The following is an 18,073-nucleotide window of genomic DNA, read 5'->3' as shown; positions in this document are numbered from 1 at the left end:
GTGCCCCCCCGCTTTGAAGGGAACCAGACGCGTAGCGTCTAGTTTCCCTTCATGGAGAGGACCTTAGTTTTGCGGTGCGCGATGACGTCATCGCGCACCACACAGCAAAGGTCCTCTCCATGAAGGGAAACTAGACGCTACGGTCTAGTTTCCCTTCGTCTAGAGGACCTTTGCTGTGCGATGCGCGATGACGTCATCGCGCACCGCACAGCATAGTGGCACAGACACTAGGGGTCATAATTGACCTCTAGTGTCTATGCTGTTCTATGGGAGAGACGTAATAACGTCTCTCCCATAGATCGAAGGGAACAGAAGAGAGGAGGAGAGGAAAAGAGCGGCGCCGCCGGCGGAGGGGTCTGGATCAGGAACGGGGATGGTAAGTATACTTTTTATTTATTTTTATTTTTTCTTTCAGCGCGCTGACCACGCCCCCAATCGTAGCCACGCCCCCATATTTTGCCCGGGGCGCCAGAAATCATAGAACCGGCCCTGATCACACACCTCATTTAATTTCTCAGATTCAGGAAAACTACAGGTAGTTTTTCCTCACCGAACATAATACCCCTTTTTGGTGGTACTCGTTTATCAGAAATGTGTAAAACATTTTTCATTGCCTCAATCATGTAACATGTGGCCCTACTGGAAGTCACATTTGTCTCTTCACCGTCGACACTGGAGTCAGTATCCGTGTCGGCGTCTATATCTGCCATCTGAGGTAACGGCCGCTTTAGAGCCCCTGGCGGCCTATGAGACGTCTGGACAGGCACAAGCTGAGTAGCCGGCTGTCTCATGTCAACCACTGTCTTTTATACAGAGCTGACACTGTCACGTAATTCCTTCCAACAGTTCATCCACTCAGGTGTCGACCCCCTAGGGGGTGACATCACTATTACAGGCAATCTGCTCCGTCTCCACATCATTTTTCTCCTCATACATGTCGACACAAACGTACCGACATACAGCACACACACAGGGAATGCTCTGGTAGAGGACAGGACCCCACTAGCCCTTTGGGGAGACAGAGGGAGAGTTTGCCAGCACACACCAGAACGCTATATATATACAGGGATAACCTTATATAAGTGTTTTTCCCCTTATAGCTGTTGTATCTTTAATACTGCGCGTAATCAGTGCCCCCCCTCTCTTTTTTAACCCTTTCTGTAGTGTAGTGACTGCAGGGGAGAGCGAGGGAGCTTCCCTCCAACGGAGCTGTGAGGGAAAATGGCGCCAGTGTGCTGAGGAGATAGGCTCCGCCCCCTTATCGGCGGCCTTATCTCCCATTTTTCTATGTATTCTGGCAGGGGTTAAATGCATCCATATAGCCCAGGAGTTATATGTGATGTATTTTTTGCCATCTAAGGTATTTTTATTGCGTCTCAGGGCGCCCCCCCCAGCGCCCTGCACCCTCAGTGACCGGAGTGTGCAGTGTGCTGAGAGCAATGACAGGACGTCTTCTGCCGCCGATTTTCCGGACCTCTTCTGCTCTTCTGGCTCTGTAAGGGGGACGGCGGCGCGGCTCTGGGACCCATCCATGGCTGGGCCTGTGATCGTCCCTCTGGAGCTAATGTCCAGTAGCCTAAGAAGCCCAATCCACTCTGCACGCAGGTGAGTTCGCTTCTTCTCCCCTTAGTCCCTCGATGCAGTGAGCCTGTTGCCAGCAGGACTCACTGAAAATAAAAAACCTAATTTAAACTTTTACTCTAAGCAGCTCAGGAGAGCCACCTAGATTGCACCCTTCTCGTTCGGGCACAAAAATCTAACTGAGGCTTGGAGGAGGGTCATAGGGGGAGGAGCCAGTGCACACCAGCTAGTCCTAAAGCTTTTACTTTTGTGCCCAGTCTCCTGCGGAGCCGCTATTCCCCATGGTCCTTTCGGAGTCCCCAGCATCCACTAGGACGTCAGAGAAAATGATATGTGGCATGCCTATATTCTGTGTGTAGCATTTCATTTGCAGATACAGCCACAGTCTCACACAGTATATAGGCATGCTGCATATTATTTTAATCAGCAGAAGCTGTTTGTGCATGCTAGCCACATAGCAATGCAGTTTCATAAAAAAAGGTGCCCAATGTTAGCATTGAGGCAAGATTTATGAGGACACATCTATATCCAAGCAGAGGCAGAGGTCACAATGTTAGTAGCAGTGTGAGTGCTGTGTGCATGTGAGTGGGTTGGTTGTGCAGTAGTGTTCAGAATATATGTAAGAAGCATTGTGTGTGTCATGTAAAAATGCATTAATAATGTGCAACATATGTGTAAGGGGCACTGTGTGTGTGTGTCATTATGTGTATAAGGGCATTAATAATGTGCAGCATATGTGTAAGGGACATTATGTGTAAAAGGGCATTAATAAAGGTTGTCATAATGTGTAAGTACATTAATAAAGTGTCTCATATGTGTAAGGGGCATTACTGTGTGGAATTGTGTGTATAAATGCATTGCTAATGTGTGGCATTATGTGTACAAGGTGCTCTACTATGTGGCGTTGCGTATAGAAAGGGCACTACTGTGTCGTCTAATGTGAACAAAGAGCAATAGGGTGTGGTGTAATGTGAATAACGAGCAATTCAGTGTGATGTAATGTGAATAAGGGGCTCTACTCTGAGGAGTAAAGTTTATAAGGTAAAGTGGTACTACTGTGGGATGTAATATGAATTATGGACACTATTGCATGATCAAATGTGCAGTACTGTGTGATGTAATTGGAATTGGGGTTACTATTGTGTGGCCATGCCCCTTGCCAGCAAAAACACACCCCTTTTTGGGCTGTGCGCCAAATGTGCAAGCTGTTCCTATTTAAAATATATGGGGTACAAACACCAAAATAAGGACTGCTATGGGTGAGGGGTGATAGTGCTGTGAAAGAGGTGCAGGGCCAGAGGCGGAACCAGCGGTGGTGCTAGGGGGCACCAGCTAAAATCTTGCCTAGGGCATCATATTGGTTAGGGCCGGCTCTGCTCTCCTACAACAAAGAAAGTAAAAGAGCTTCCTTTTTCTCTATTCTCATTCTGTGAACTAATGTAATAAGTTTTTCCTTTTTGTTTATATTTTGGGCATAATTTTGCTATCTTTCGCAATCTTGTTTTCAACTTTGAGATTTGCTCATTTGATTTTCAATCCATTCTAGGTTTAACACTTTAAATGCCCTCTTTCTTTCCATTATTACCAATGCTTGTATTTAACCACATTGGTTGCCTTTTATTCCTAGATATTCTGTCATACTGAACAGTGTGTACTAACACATATATTTATTTAAAATATATTCTAAAATTGATATTGGTTCTCTTAATTTTTAAGAGTGCACTTTCTTACTTTACAGGGGGTACACACGGAGAGATCCGTGGTTACATTTTAAGCAATCTGACTAGATTGCTTAGAAATTAAGCACGGATCTCTCTGTGCGTATGGTATGCCCCACAGCGATAGCGATGTGAAGCCCCGCGCATTGCTATCACCGGTACCAGATTGGCCTGCCCAATCTAGTACATCGCTCATCTCACCGCTGGAAATGTGCGTCCCCCCGTGCAAACACCCCTTCCCCCTCCGGTTAACACATCATGCTGTGTGCTGTGCCAGGTGGAGAGATGTGTGCTGAGTGGTCTGTGCTAGATCGCTCAGCACACATCTCCCCCATGTGTACAAGTGTCGATAACCTTTGCCTTTCTTCCTAGCAGTCTTACCACTGTATTGTCCATCTAAGCACATTACTGCCTATCACTGTACCAATCTTTGCTCATTTCTATGTGATGTAAGGGAAAATTAGCGGAGGTGCTTGTAAACCTTCTTTGAACATTAATTTTGCATCCACTGTGCAGAATTAAATCCCCCCTTAGTTCAGGAAGACTTAGTATGGAATACATCACTAGTTTTAAAGAACCTAATTGACACAATACAATATCAACCAATTTCAAGTGCAAACGCAAGGTTTCTAGAGGGGTTTGTTTTTCAAATGCTGGCTATTAGAGTGAGAGTGGCCAGCCCAGGGGCAGATTGGGATGGATAACCAGCCCGGGAAGTCTCAGAACCAGCTCTAAATTGAGTCTGGAGTCTGGAGGAGACGGGGTCTAATGGCATATCTAGATGGATCTGATGATATATAAGGGGCACGTGGAAAGAGTGATTACATTTAAGGGCACCTGAAGGAGTCTGATGGCATATAATGGGAATCTGGATGATCTGATAGCATATAGGAATGTGTCAAAAATGGGGGGAGGGGGCATCAAGCTGAGACTTTGCTCCAGGTGACAGAACCATAGCTTCACCTCTGGGTTTAGAGCTACTGATTGCAATATTATACTAAGGAGAAGGAGACGATAGTGCAATTAAGTAAAGAAAGAGTAAATGAGGGAAGAGAGGCCATCTTGTGAGAGCTTACCAGCTATAGGATAGGTTTTGTGGAACAGAGGTAATACGTAATATTGAGTCAATTTGCAGAGATACAAATTGCGTTTAAGGAGGATACTAAATAATTATTCATCACTTATTCTATTCATCCTCTAATGTTTGGACAACATTATAATTACCCACCCCTCTATTTTAATGACTCACAGTGACACTGTCCCTCAATGTTACTCTTTATTTGCTAACAGAGATACTTTTATATTGCCCCTTGCTACAGTATATGTAGCTAGCATAATGCTGATGTGTCTAAAAGTATAAAATTCCCCTCTCCTAACAATACATTGAGCCCTATAGCCCTACGACCCACATATACCCCCCCTCCGCCCCCCCCCCCCCCCCCCACACACACACACACACACACACACACACACACACACACACACACACACACACACTCCCATCTACCCCCAAACACAAGCTCTCCCTGCCTGTTTCACTGCGAGAAGCTACAGTGGTGAGCTTTGTTGGTTCTTTTGCTCTCCGGTCACTGCTTGCCTGCTTCTGGCGGTGACCTCAAGGTCAGCCACTGCTTCATTCTTCTTGCCGCAGCTGCTGGTCATCCACGGTCTCCCGCTGGGGCTGCTTACTGGGTCGGCTCTTCCCTCATCCTTTCTTCAGGAGGTCTGCTCTCCTCCTACCCAGTCCCCAAACTGAACTACTTTTGAACACCACAGTAATTTGCAAGATGTGGAGGCTTATCAGACACAATGGGCTAAATGTAATAGCCTGCGAGCTACCGGAGGTGCAGGACTTTTTGCCCATGTTTTTAGAGCGGCAATCATTTTACACAGCAAAACCAGGTTGTGTGTTAGAGATTGAAGCACTTGTTTTACAGGCCTGCTGATATGTTATTACAGAAAGGTGCCTCTGTCATTCATTACATGTATTCACTTAATTTACTACTGAGATTAAGAATAATGGCCCTCATTCCGAGTCGATCGCTCGCTGCCGATTTTCACAGCGCAGCGATCAGGTGAAAAAAATGGCATTTATGCGCATGCGCATGGTACGCAGCACGCATGCGCTAAGTACTTTCACACAAAACTTTGTAGTTTTACACAAGCTCGAGCGACGCTTTTCAGTCGCTCGAGTGTTCGTTGTTTGATTGACAGGAAGTGGGTGTTTCTGGGAGGCAACTCAGCGTTTACAGGGAGTATGCTAAAAAACGCAGGCATGCCAGGTAAAAACGCAGGAGTGACTGGAGAAACGGGGGAGTGGCTGGCCGAACGCAGGGCGTGTTTGTGATGTCAAACCAGGAACTAAACGGACTGCAATCATCGCAAGCTAGGAGTAAGTCTTGAACCACTCTGAAACTGCATGAAATTTTTTAGTTGCAGAAGTGCTAACCTTTCGTTCACACTTCTGCTAAGCTAAGATACACTCCCAGAGGGCGGCGGCCTAGCGTGTGCACTGCTGCTAAAAGCAGCTAGCGAGCGATCGACTCGGAATGAGGGCCCATGTGCAGCCTTTTTTTAAAGTTAAGCTGGGTACACACTGGCGGATATATCTGCAATTCAATTGATCTGCAGATATATCTGCAGATGGTGGTTGTTCATTCACACAGAAAGATGCACCAATATATCTTAAAGATATATCTGCTGTTAATTCTATCTGCAGCTATATATGCAGATGGGGATTATTCATACACACTGAAAGATGCACTAATATATCTGCAGATATATTGGTCATCTGCTGTGTTGCACAGCACATGCAATATATCTGTGAAATGGTGCCCATAAACTTGTGCGATGCCCCACAATGCGACATCGCGGGGCATTGCACCGGCAGTTCAGGTGCGATTAAATCGCACCTGAACTGCCAAAGTGATTACCATGCGATCATGTGATAGATCGCATGGTAATCACGTGATGGGCAAGTCCCCGCCGAGTGGGAGTGGCCTCCATCCGCTCCCGGCGGGTGCCCATTGCACATCGCAGTGTTAAAAACATGCGATCGCACTGCGATTCGATAAATATTAAGTGCAGCACATACTATCTTGAGACGTGAGATTCGACCGGCGTGCCTGCGCATCGCGTCGAAAGGTACCTAAAATGTGCATAGTATCATACAATCCTTCAATTTCTCTCACAGATGCGGTCGAAATCGAAGGTTAGCACTGATTATCTCACAAGTATATGGGCACTGAAAGACGTCTTTCACAGAAATATTGCTTGTACACACCTGCAGATCAGCAAAAGATATATTGGACAACCAACTGATTGGCCAATATATCTGCCAGTGTGTACCCAGCATTAGAGTGCCGCCCAATATGACTCCTGAAGCGTATCAGCTTGCCTATCACTGCTGCACATAGAAATGTTACCAGTGTGACTCGTCTCAACAGAGTTCAGTCACACATTAAACATTGTTATCTCAAAATGTGGTCAAAATATAGCGTATCAAATACTGTACAAAACTCATACCCCAAACTATTATATCTGGCTTTGGTAATGTTGTATGTTTTCCAGACCATAAAATACACCTATTTTAATGCTTATTTATAATCTTAAAGTATAGGAAAGGCTTATTGTCACTTTTGAAAACCTAACTGAATGTTTGTTCATTACTGCTTCATTTGTATTATCAGACACCAATTCTGAAAAGTCATCTTTAGACCTGCGACATTTTATGTATGCTACCGCACTAAAGAGACCAGCACCATCTCAGCAACTAAGTGAGTACTGTGTTTGAGTGTTAAAATCTGTGGCCACTAATTGAATTTGTGTTTATTATAGTTTCACCATTGCTATTTGTTGTATAGGTATTGGTGGTCATTCCGAGTTGTGTGCTCGCTGCCGATTTTCGCAGTGCAGCGATCAAGTGAAAAAATGGCAAAAATGCGCATGCGCATGGTATGCAGCGCGTATGCGCTAAGTACTTTCACACAAAACTTTGTAGATTTACACGAGCTCGAGCGACGTTTTTTCACCGCTCCAGTGATCATACTGTGATTGACAGGAAGTGGGTGTTTCTGGGCGGAAACTGGCCGTTATCAGGGAGTGTGCTAAAAAACGCAGGCGTGCCAGGTAAAAACGCAGGAGTGTCTGGAGAAACGGGGGAGTGGCTGGCCGAACGCAGGGCGTGTTTGTGACGTCAACCAGGAACTAAACGGACTGAGGTGATCGCAGTCTAGGAGTAGGTCTGGAGCTACTCATAAACTGCAGGGAATTATTTAGTAGCAGTTCTGCTAATCTTTCGTTCCCTATTCTGCTAAGCTAACATACACTCCCAGAGGGCGGCGGCCTAGAGTTTGCAATGCTGCTAAAAGCAGCTAGCGAGCGAACAACTTGGAATGAGGGCCATTGTCCCAGCAGCTCAGTGACCAGATGTCCCTCACACCCCCATTTCCTCTCATACGATATTATTTTATTATAGCCTGGCCTCATCACGTGGTGCGACCAAAACAGAAATACAGTATAATCTGGAATTATTATGCATTGGGGACAAAGCTTTGTAGTTACACACTCCCTCCTCCCTTTTAAAATCAAAGTGAGAAAGAAAGAGAGAGCACCCCTTTCAGATACAGCAGACAGAGAGAGAGCACCCCTTTTTCAGATACAGCAGAGAAAGCACCCCTTTTTCAGAAACGGCAGACAGAGAGCACCCCTTTTTCAGATACAGCAGACAGACAGAGCACCCCTTTCAGATTCAGCAGACAGAGAGCACCTCTTTCAGATGCAGCAGACAGAGAGCACCTCTTTCAGATGCAGCAGACAGAGAGAGCACCCCTTTTTCAGATATAGCAGAGAGAGCACCCCTTTTTCAGATACAGCAGACAGAGAAAGCACCCCTTTTTCAGATACAGCAGACAGAGAAAGCACCCCTTTTTCAGATACAGCAGACAGAGAAAGCACCTTTTTTTCATATACAGCAGACAGAGAGCACCCCTTTTTCAGATACAGCAGAGAGAGCACCCCTTTCAGATACAGCAGAGAGAGCACCATTTTTCAGATACAACAGAGAGAGGACCCCTTTTTCAGATACAGCAGACAGAGAGACCACCCCTTTCAGATACAGCAAACAGAGAGAGCACCCCTTTTTCAGATACAGGAGACAGAGAGAGCACCTCTTTTTCTGATACAACAGACAGAGAGAGGACCCTTTTTTCAGATACAGCAGACAGAGAGAGCACCCCTTTTTCAGATACAGCAGACAGAGAGAGCACCCCTTTTTCAGTTACAGCAGACAGAGAGAGCACCCCTTTCAGATACAGCAGAGAGAGCACCCCTTTCAGATACAGCAGACAGAGAGAGCACCCCTTCGGACAGAGAAAGCACCCTTTTTTCAGATACAGCGGACAGAGAGAGCACCCCTTTTTCAGATACAGCAGACAGAGAGAGGACCCTTTTTTCAGATACAGCAGACAGAGAGAGCACCCCTTTTTCAGATACAGCAGACAGAGAAAGGACCCCTTTTTCGGATACAGCAGACAGAGAAAGCACCCTTTTTTCAGATACAGCAGACAGAGAGAGAGCACCCCTTTTTCAGATACAGCAGAGAGAGCACCCCTTTTTCAGATACAGCAGAGAAAGCACAATTTTTTCAGATACAGCAGACAGGGAGAGCACCCCTTTCAGAAACAGCAGCGAGAGCACCCCTTTTTCAGATACAGCAGACAGAGAGAGCACCCCTTTTTCAGATACAGCAGACATAGAGAGCACCTCTTTTTCTGATACAGCAGACAGAGAGAGGACCCTTTTTTCAGATACAGCAGACAGAGAGAGCACCCCTTTTTCAGATACAGCAGACAGAGAAAAGACCCCTTTTTCAGATACAGCAGACAGAGAAAGCACCCTTTTTTCAGATACAGCAGACAGAGAGAGCACCCCTTTTTCAGATACAGCAGAGATAGCACCCCTTTTTCAGATACAGCAGACAGAGAGAGCACCCCTTTTTCTCTGACGTCCTAGTGGATGCTGGGGACTCCGTAAGGACCATGGGGAATAGACGGGCTCCGCAGGAGACTGGGCACTCTAAAAGAAAGATTAGGTACTATCTGGTGTGCACTGGCTCCTCCCTCTATGCCCCTCCTCCAGACCTCAGTTAGAATCTGTGCCCGGCCAGAGCTGGATGCACCTAGTGGGCTCTCCTGAGCCTGCTAGTAAAGAAAGTAATGTTAGGTTTTTTATTTTCAGTGAGATCTGCTGGCAACAGACTCACTGCTACGTGGGACCGAGGGGAGAGAAGCAAACGTACCTGTTCACAGCTAGGTTGCGCTTCTTAGGCTACTGGACACCATTAGCTCCAGAGGGTTCGAACACAGGCAAAGGTCCTCGGTCGTCCGTTCCCGGAGCCGCGCCGCCGTCCCCCTTGCAGAGCCAGAAGATCAGAAGTTGGTGATGAAATCGGCGGCTGAAGACTCCTGTCTTCATTAAGGTAGTGCACAGCACCGCAGCTGTGCGCCATTGCTCCCACTGCACACCACACACTCCGGTCACTGTAGGGTACAGGGCGCTGGGGGGGGGCGCCTGGGCAGCAATAAGAATACCTTTGGCATAAAAAAGACACATAATACAGTCTGTGACTGTATATGTGTAAAACCCCCGCCATTTTTTAGTCAGAAACAGCGGGACAGAAGCCCGCCGCTGAGGGGGCGGGGCCTTCTTCCTCAGCACACCAGCGCCATTTCTCTTCACAGCTCCGCTGGAAGGACGCTCCCCAGGCTCTCCCCTGCAGTCTCCTGGCACTAAAAGGGTAAAAAGAGAGGGGGGGCACATAAATTTAGGCAAAAGGTGTATTGATACATAAGGCTATTGGGAAAAATTCACTTCTGGTAGTGTGTATCCCTGTGTATATAGCGCTGTGGTGTGTGCTGGCATACTCTTTCTCTGTCTCCCCATAGACCTTGTGGGGTCCTGTCCTCAGTCAGAGCATTCCCTGTGTGTGTGCTGTGTGTCGGTACGGCTGTGTCGACATGTTTGATGAGGAGGGTTACGTGGAGGCGGAGCAAGTGCAGATAAATGTGGTGTCGCCCCCGTCAGTGCCGACACCTGATTGGATGGATATGTGGAAGGTCTTAAATGACAATGTAAACTCATTACATAAGAGATTTGATTATGTTGCTGCCGGGGGACAGCCGGGCTCTCAACCCGGGCCTGCCCAGGCGCCTCAGAGGCCGTCAGCATCTCAAAAACGCCCACTATCTCAGTTGGTTGACACAGATGTCGACACGGAGTCCGACTCCAACGTCGACGAGGATGAGGCACTATTACAGCCCAAAATGACTAAGGCCATCCGATACATGATTATTGCAATGAAAAATGTATTACACATTTCAGAGGCTGACCCTGTCCCTGACAAGAGGGTAAATATGTTTGGGGAGAAAAAGCAGCCAGTGACTTTTCCCCCGTCACATGAATTAAATGAGTTATGTGAAGAAGCGTGGTCTTCCCCTGATAAGAAAGTGGTGATTCCCAAGAGAATACTAATGGCGTACCCTTTCCCGCCAACGGATAGGTTACGCTGGGAATCCTCCCATAGGGTTGACAAGGCCCTGACGCGCTTATCTAAAAGAGTGGCCCTGCCGTCTCAGGATACCGCCGCCCTAAAGGAACCTGCGGATAGGAAGCAGGAAGGTATCTTGAAGTCTGTGTATACACACTCTGGTACTCTACTGAGACCGGCTATTGCTTCAGCTTGGATGTGCAGTGCTGTTGCAGCATGGACAGATACTCTGTCAGATGGGTTGGATACCATGGACAGGGATACCATATTGCTAACACTTAGCCATATTAAAGATGTCGTCTTATATATGCGGGATGCCCAGAGGGACATTTGCCTGCTGGGCTCTCGAATAAATGCAATGTCCATTTCTGCCAGGAGGGTCTTATGGACTCGGCAATGGACAGGGGATGCCGACTCTAAAAAACACATGGAGGTTTTGCCTTATAAGGGTGAGGAATTGTTTGGGGACGGTCTCTCGGACCTCATATCCACAGCGACAGCTGGAAAGTCGACTTTCTTGCCACAGGTTTCCTCACAGCCTAAGAAAGCACCGTATTACCAAATGCAGTCCTTTCGTTCTCAAAAAAGCAAGAGAGTCAGAGGTGCATCCTTTCTTGCCAGAGGCAGGGGTAGAGGAAAGAAGCTGCACCATGCAGCCAGTTCTCAGGAACAAAAGTCCTCCCCTGCTTCCACTAAGTCCACCGCATGACGCTGGGGCTCCACAGGCGGAGCCAGGAGCGGTGGGGGCGCGTCTCCGAAATTTCTGCAACCAGTGGGTTCGCTCACAAGTGGATCCTTGGGCTATACAAATTGTATCTCAGGGATACAAGCTGGAATTCGATGTGACGCCCCCTCACCGTTACCTAAAATCCGCCTTGCCAGCTTCTCCCACGTGGAGGGAGATAGTCCTGACGGCTATTCACAAGCTGTACCTCCAGCAAGTGATAATAATGGTACCCCCCCCTTCAGCAGGGAAGGGGTTGCTATTCCACACTATTTGTGGTACCGAAACCGGACGGTTCGGTAAGACCCATTCTAAATTTAAAATCCTTGAACATTTACATGAAAAAGTTCAAGTTCAAAATGGAATCGCTCAGAGCAGTCATTGCCAGCCTGGAAGAGGGGGATTTTATGGTATCTCTGGACATCAAGGATGCGTACTTGCATGTCCCCATTTATCCGCCTCACCAGGAGTACCTCAGGTTTGTGGTACAGGACTGTCATTACCAATTCCAGACGTTGCCGTTTGGTCTATCCACGGCACCGAGTGTCTTTACCAAGGTAATGGCGGAGATGATGGTACTTCTCCGGAAGCAAGGAGTTACAGTTATCCCGTACTTGGACGATCTCCTCATAAAGGCGAGGTCCAGAGAGCAGTTGTTGGTCAGCGTAGCGCACTCTCAGGAAGTGTTGCTACGGCACGGCTGGATTCTGAATATTCCAAAGTCGCAGCTGATTCCTACGACGCGTCTGCCCTTCCTGGGCATGATTCTGGACACAGAACAGAAGAAGGTATTTCTCCTGGAGGAGAAGGCTCAGGAGTTAGTGACCATGGTCAGGGATCTCCTGAAACCAATGCAGGTGTCGGTGCATCACTGCACGCGAGTCCTGGGAAAGATGGTAGCGTCATACGAAGCCATTCCTTTCGGCAGGTTCCATGCCAGGTTCTTTCAGTGGGATCTGTTGGACAAGTGGTCCGGATCGCATCTTCAAATGCATCGGCTGATCGCCCTGTCCCCGAGGGCCAGGGTGTCTCTTCTGTGGTGGCTGCAGAGTGCTCATCTTCTCGAGGGCCGCAGGTTCGGCATACAGGACTGGGTCCTGGTGACCACGGATGCAAGCCTCCGCGGATGGGGGGCAGTCACTCAGGGAAGAAACTTCCAGGGGCTGTGGTCAAGTCAGGAGACTCGTCTGCACATAAACATACTGGAATTAAGGGCCATATACAATGCCCTGTGTCAAGCGGAGCCCCTGCTTCGAGACCAACCAGTGCTGATTCAGTCAGACAACATCACGGCAGTCGCCCATGTAAACCGCCAGGTCGGCACAAGAAGCAGGGTGGCGATGGCGGAAGCCACAAGGATTCTTCGTTGGGCGGAGAATCACGTACAAGCACCGTCAGCAGTGTTCATTCCGGGAGTGGACAACTGGGAAGCAGACTTCCGCAGCAGGCACGACCTCCACCCGGGAGAGTGGGGACTTCATCAAGACGTCTTCGAGCAGATTGCAAATCGGTGGGAACGGCCACAGGTGGACATGATGGCGTCCCGCCTAAACAAAAAGCTAAAAAAACATTGCGCCAGGTCAAGGGACCCTCAGGCGATAGCTGTGGACGCACTGGTAACTCCGTGGGTGTTCCAGTCGGTATATGTGTTTCCTCCTCTTCCTCTCATACACAAGGTACTGAGAATAGTAAGAAAAAGAGGAGTGAGAACGATACTCATTGTTCCGGATTGGCCAAGAAGAACTTGGTACCCAGAACTTCAAGAGATGGTCACAGAGGACCCATGGCCTCTGCCTCTCAGACAGGACCTGTTGCAGCAGGGGCCCTGTCTGTTCCAAGACTTACGCGGCTGCGTTTGACGGCATGGCGGTTGAACGCCGGATCCTAGCGGAAAAGGGTATACCGGATGAAGTAATTTCTACGCTGATAAGAGCTAGGGAGGATGTGACAGCAAAGCATTATCACCGCATATGGCGGAAATATGTTGCTTGGTGTGAGGCCAGGAAGGCCCCTACAGAAGACTTCCAGTTGGGTCATTTTCTGCATTTCCTACAGTCAGGTGTGACTATGGGCCTCAAATTAGGGTCCATAAAGGTTCAGATCTCGGCCCTATCCATTTTCTTTCAAAAAGAACTGGCTTCACTGCCTGAGGTTTAGACGTTTGTAAAGGGAGTGCTGCATATTCAACCTCCTTTTGTGCCACCAGTGGCACCTTGGGATCTTAACGTTGTGTTGGATTTCCTGAAATCCCACTGGTTTGAGCCACTTAAGACCGTGGAGCTAAAATATCTCACGTGGAAAGTGGTCATGCTATTGGCCTTAGCTTCGGCTAGGCGTGTGTCAGAATTGGCGGCTTTGTCATGTAAAAGCCCCTATCTGATCCTCCATATGGACAGGGCAGAATTGAGGACTCGTCCCCAATTTCTCCCTAAGGTGGTATCATCGTTTCATTTGAACCAACCTATTGTGGTGCCTGCGGCTACTAGGGACTTGGAGGATTCCAAGTTGCTGGACGTAGTCCGGGCTTTGAAAATTTATGTTTCCAGAATGGCGGGAGTCAGAAAGTCTGACTCGCTGTTTATTCTGTATGCAGCCAACAAGGTTGGCGCTCCTGCTTCGAAGCAGACTATTGCTCGCTGGATCTGTAGCACGATTCAGCTGGCTCACTCTGCGGCTGGATTGCCGCATCCAAAATCAGTAAAAGCCCATTCCACAAGGAAGGTGGGCTCTTCTTGGGCGGTTGCCCGAGGGGTCTCGGCATTACAGCTTTGCCGAGCTGCTACTTGGTCGGGTTCAAACACATTTGCTAAGTTCTACAAGTTTGATACCCTGGCTGAGGAGGACCTTGAGTTTGCTCATTCGGTGCTGCAGAGTCGTCCGCACTCTCCCGCCCATTTGGGAGCTTTGGTATAATCCCCATGGTCCTTACGGAGTCCCCAGCATCCACTAGGACGTCAGAGAAAATAAGAATTTACTCACCGGTAATTCTATTTCTCGTAGTCCGTAGTGGATGCTGGGCGCCCGTCCCAAGTGCGGACTTCTTCTGCAATACGTGTATATAGTTATTGCTTACTAAAGGGTTATTGTTATGAGCCATCCGTTGATTGAGGCTCAGTTGTTGTTCATACTGTTAACTGGGTATGGTTATCACAAGTTATACGGTGTGATTGGTGTGGCTGGTATGAGTCTTACCCTGGATTCCAAATCCTTTCCTTGTAGTGTCAGCTCTTCCGGGCACAGTTTCCCTAACTGAGGTCTGGAGGAGGGGCATAGAGGGAGGAGCCAGTGCACACCAGATAGTACCTAATCTTTCTTTTAGAGTGCCCAGTCTCCTGCGGAGCCCGTCTATTCCCCATGGTCCTTACGGAGTCCCCAGCATCCACTACGGACTACGAGAAATAGAATTACCGGTGAGTAAATTCTTATTTTCAGATACAGCAGAGAAAGCACAATTTTTTCAGATACAGCAGACAGGGAGAGCACCCCTTTCAGAAACAGCAGCGAGAGCACCCCTTTTTCAGATACAGCAGACAGAGAGAGCACCTCTTTTTCTGATACAGCAGAGAGCACCCCTTTTTCAAATACAGCAGACAGAGAAAGCATCCCTTTTTCAGAAACAACAGACAGAGAGCACCCCGTTTTCAGATACAGCAGACAGAGAAAGCACCCTTTTTTCAGATACAGCAGACAGAGAGAGCACCCCTTTTTCAGATACAGCAGAGAGAGCACCCCTTTTTCAGATACAGCAGACAGAGACAGTACCCCTTTTTCAGATACAGCAGAGAAAGCACCATTTTTTCAGATACAGCAGACAGGGAGAGCACCCCTTTCAGAAACAGCAGAGAGAGCACCATTTTTTCAGATACAGCAGACAGAGAGAGCACCCCTTTTTCAGATACAGCAGGCAGAGAAAGCACCTCTTTTGCTGATACAGCAGAGAGAGAGACACCCCTTTTTCAGATACAGCAAACAGAGAAAGCACCCCTTTTTCAGAAACAACAGACAGAGAGCACCCCTTTTTCAGATACAGCAGACAGAGAAAGCACCCCTTTTTCAGAAACAACAGAGAGCGCCCATTTTTCAGATACAGCATACAGAGAGAGCACCCCTTTTTCAGATACAGCAGACAGAGAGAGCACCCCTTTTTCAGATACAGCAGAGAGAGCACCCCTTTTTCAGATACAGCAGACAGAGAGCGCACCCTTTTTTCAGATACAGCAGACAGAGAGAGCACCCCTTTTTCAGATACAGCAGACAGAGAGAGGACCCCTTTTCAGATACAGCAGACAGAGAAAGCACCCTTTTTTCAGATACAGCAGACAGAGAGAGGACCCCTTTTTCAGATACAGCAGACAGAGAGAGCACCCCTTTTTCAGATACAGCAGACAGAGAGAGCACCTCTTTTGCTGATACAGCAGAGAGAGCGCTCCCCTTTTTCAGATTCAGCAGACAGAGAAAGCACCCCTTTTTCAGAAACAACAGACAGAGAGCACCCCTTTTTCAGATACAGCAGACAGAGAAAGCACCCCTTTTTCAGAAACAACAGAGAGCACCCATTTTTCAGATACAGCATAGAGAGACAGTACCCCTTTTTCAGATACAGCAGAGAAAGCACCATTTTTTCAGATACAGCAGACAGGGAGAGCACCCCTTTCAGAAACAGCAGAGAGAGCACCATTTTTTCAGATACAGCAGAAAGAGAGAGCACCCCTTTTTCAGATACAGCAGACAGAGAGAGCACCCCTTTTTCAGATTCAGCAGACAGAGAAAGCACCCCTTTTTCAGATACAGCAGACAGAGAGAGCACCCCTTTTTCACATACAGCAGACAGAGCACCCCTTTTTCAGATACAGCAGAGAGAGAACCCCTTTTTCAGATACAGCAGACAGAGAGAGCACCCCTTTTTCAGATACAGCAGAGAGAGCACCCCTTTTTCAGATACAGCAGACAGAGAGAGCACCCTTTTTTCAGATACAGCAGACAGAGAGAGCACCCCTTTTTCAGATACAGCAGACAGAGAGAGGACCCCTTTTTCAGATACGGCAGACAGAGAAAGCACCATTTTTTCAGATACAGCAGACAGAGAGAGCACCCCTTTTTCAGATACAGCAGACAGAGAGAGCACCCCTTTTCAGATACAGCAGACAGAGAGAGCACCCCTTTTTCAGATACAGCATACAGAGAGAGCACCCCTTTTTCAGATACAGCAGACAGAGAGAGCACCCTTTGTTCAGATACAGCAGACAGGGAGAGCACCCCTTTTTCAGATACAGCAGACAGAGAGAGGACCCCTTTTTCAGATACAACAGACAGAGAAAGCACCCTTTTTTCAGATACAGCAGACAGAGAGAGCACCCTTTTTTTTAGATACAGACAGAGAGAGCACCCCTTTCAGATACAGCAGACAGAGAGAGCACCCCTTACAGATACAGCAGACAGAGAGAGGACCCCTTTTTCAGATACAACAGACAGAGAAAGCACCCCTTTTTTCAGATACAGCAGACAGAGAGAGCACCCTTTTTTTTAGATACAGAGAGAGCACCCCTTACAGATACAGCAGACAGAGAGAGCACCCTGTACAGATACAGCAGAGAGAGCACCCCTTTCAGATACAGCAGACAGAGAGAGCACCCCTTACAGATACAGCAGACAGGGAGACCACCCCTTTCAGATACAGCAGACAGAGAAAGCACCCTTTTTTTTAGATACAGCAGAGAGAGCACCCCTTTCAGATACAGCAGACAGAGAGAGCACCCCTTTTTCAGATACAGCAGACAGAGAGAGCACCTCTTTTTCTGATACAGCAGAGAGCACCCCTTTTTCAAATACAGCAGACAGAGAAAGCATCCCTTTTTCAGAAACAACAGACAGAGAGCACCCCGTTTTCAGATACAGCAGACAGAGAAAGCACCCTTTTTTCAGATACAGCAGACAGAGAGAGCACCCCTTTTTCAGATACAGCAGAGAGAGCACCCCTTTTTCAGATACAGCAGACAGAGACAGTACCCCTTTTTCAGATACAGCAGAGAAAGCACCATTTTTTCAGATACAGCAGACAGGGAGAGCACCCCTTTCAGAAACAGCAGAGAGAGCACCATTTTTTCAGATACAGCAGACAGAGAGAGCACCCCTTTTTCAGATACAGCAGGCAGAGAGAGCACCTCTTTTGCTGATACAGCAGAGAGAGAGACACCCCTTTTTCAGATACAGCAAACAGAGAAAGCACCCCTTTTTCAGAAACAACAGACAGAGAGCACCCCTTTTTCAGATACAGCAGAGAAAGCACCCCTTTTTCAGAAACAACAGAGAGCGTCCATTTTTCAGATACAGCATACAGAGAGAGCACCCCTTTTTCAGATACAGCAGACAGAGAGAGCACCCCTTTTTCAGATACAGCAGAGAGAGCACCCCTTTTTCAGATACAGCAGACAGAGAGAGCACCCTTTTTTCAGATACAGCAGACAGAGAGAGCACCCCTTTTTCAGATACAGCAGACAGAGAGAG

The 18,073-nt window shown here is 47.7% G+C and overlaps 1 protein-coding gene across 1 annotated transcript in view; it reads left to right on the top strand.

The window, feature by feature from the left end:
• LOC135050869 (uncharacterized) overlaps positions 1 to 18,073 on the top strand; it is a 187,166-nt gene that overhangs the window by 98,701 nt on the left and 70,392 nt on the right. Inside the window, exon 4 of the mRNA XM_063957151.1 lies at positions 6,989 to 7,075. Coding sequence (XP_063813221.1) covers positions 6,989 to 7,075 — 87 coding nt within the window. The remainder of the gene's footprint in view (positions 1 to 6,988; positions 7,076 to 18,073) is intronic.

The sequence above is a fragment of the Pseudophryne corroboree genome, chromosome 2 (assembly GCF_028390025.1).
Source record: "Pseudophryne corroboree isolate aPseCor3 chromosome 2, aPseCor3.hap2, whole genome shotgun sequence".
In the NCBI taxonomy this organism is placed as follows: Eukaryota; Metazoa; Chordata; class Amphibia; order Anura; family Myobatrachidae; genus Pseudophryne; species Pseudophryne corroboree.
The sequence above is the reverse complement of the archived record's forward strand: the minus strand, read 5'-3'. Positions and strand labels throughout refer to the sequence as shown.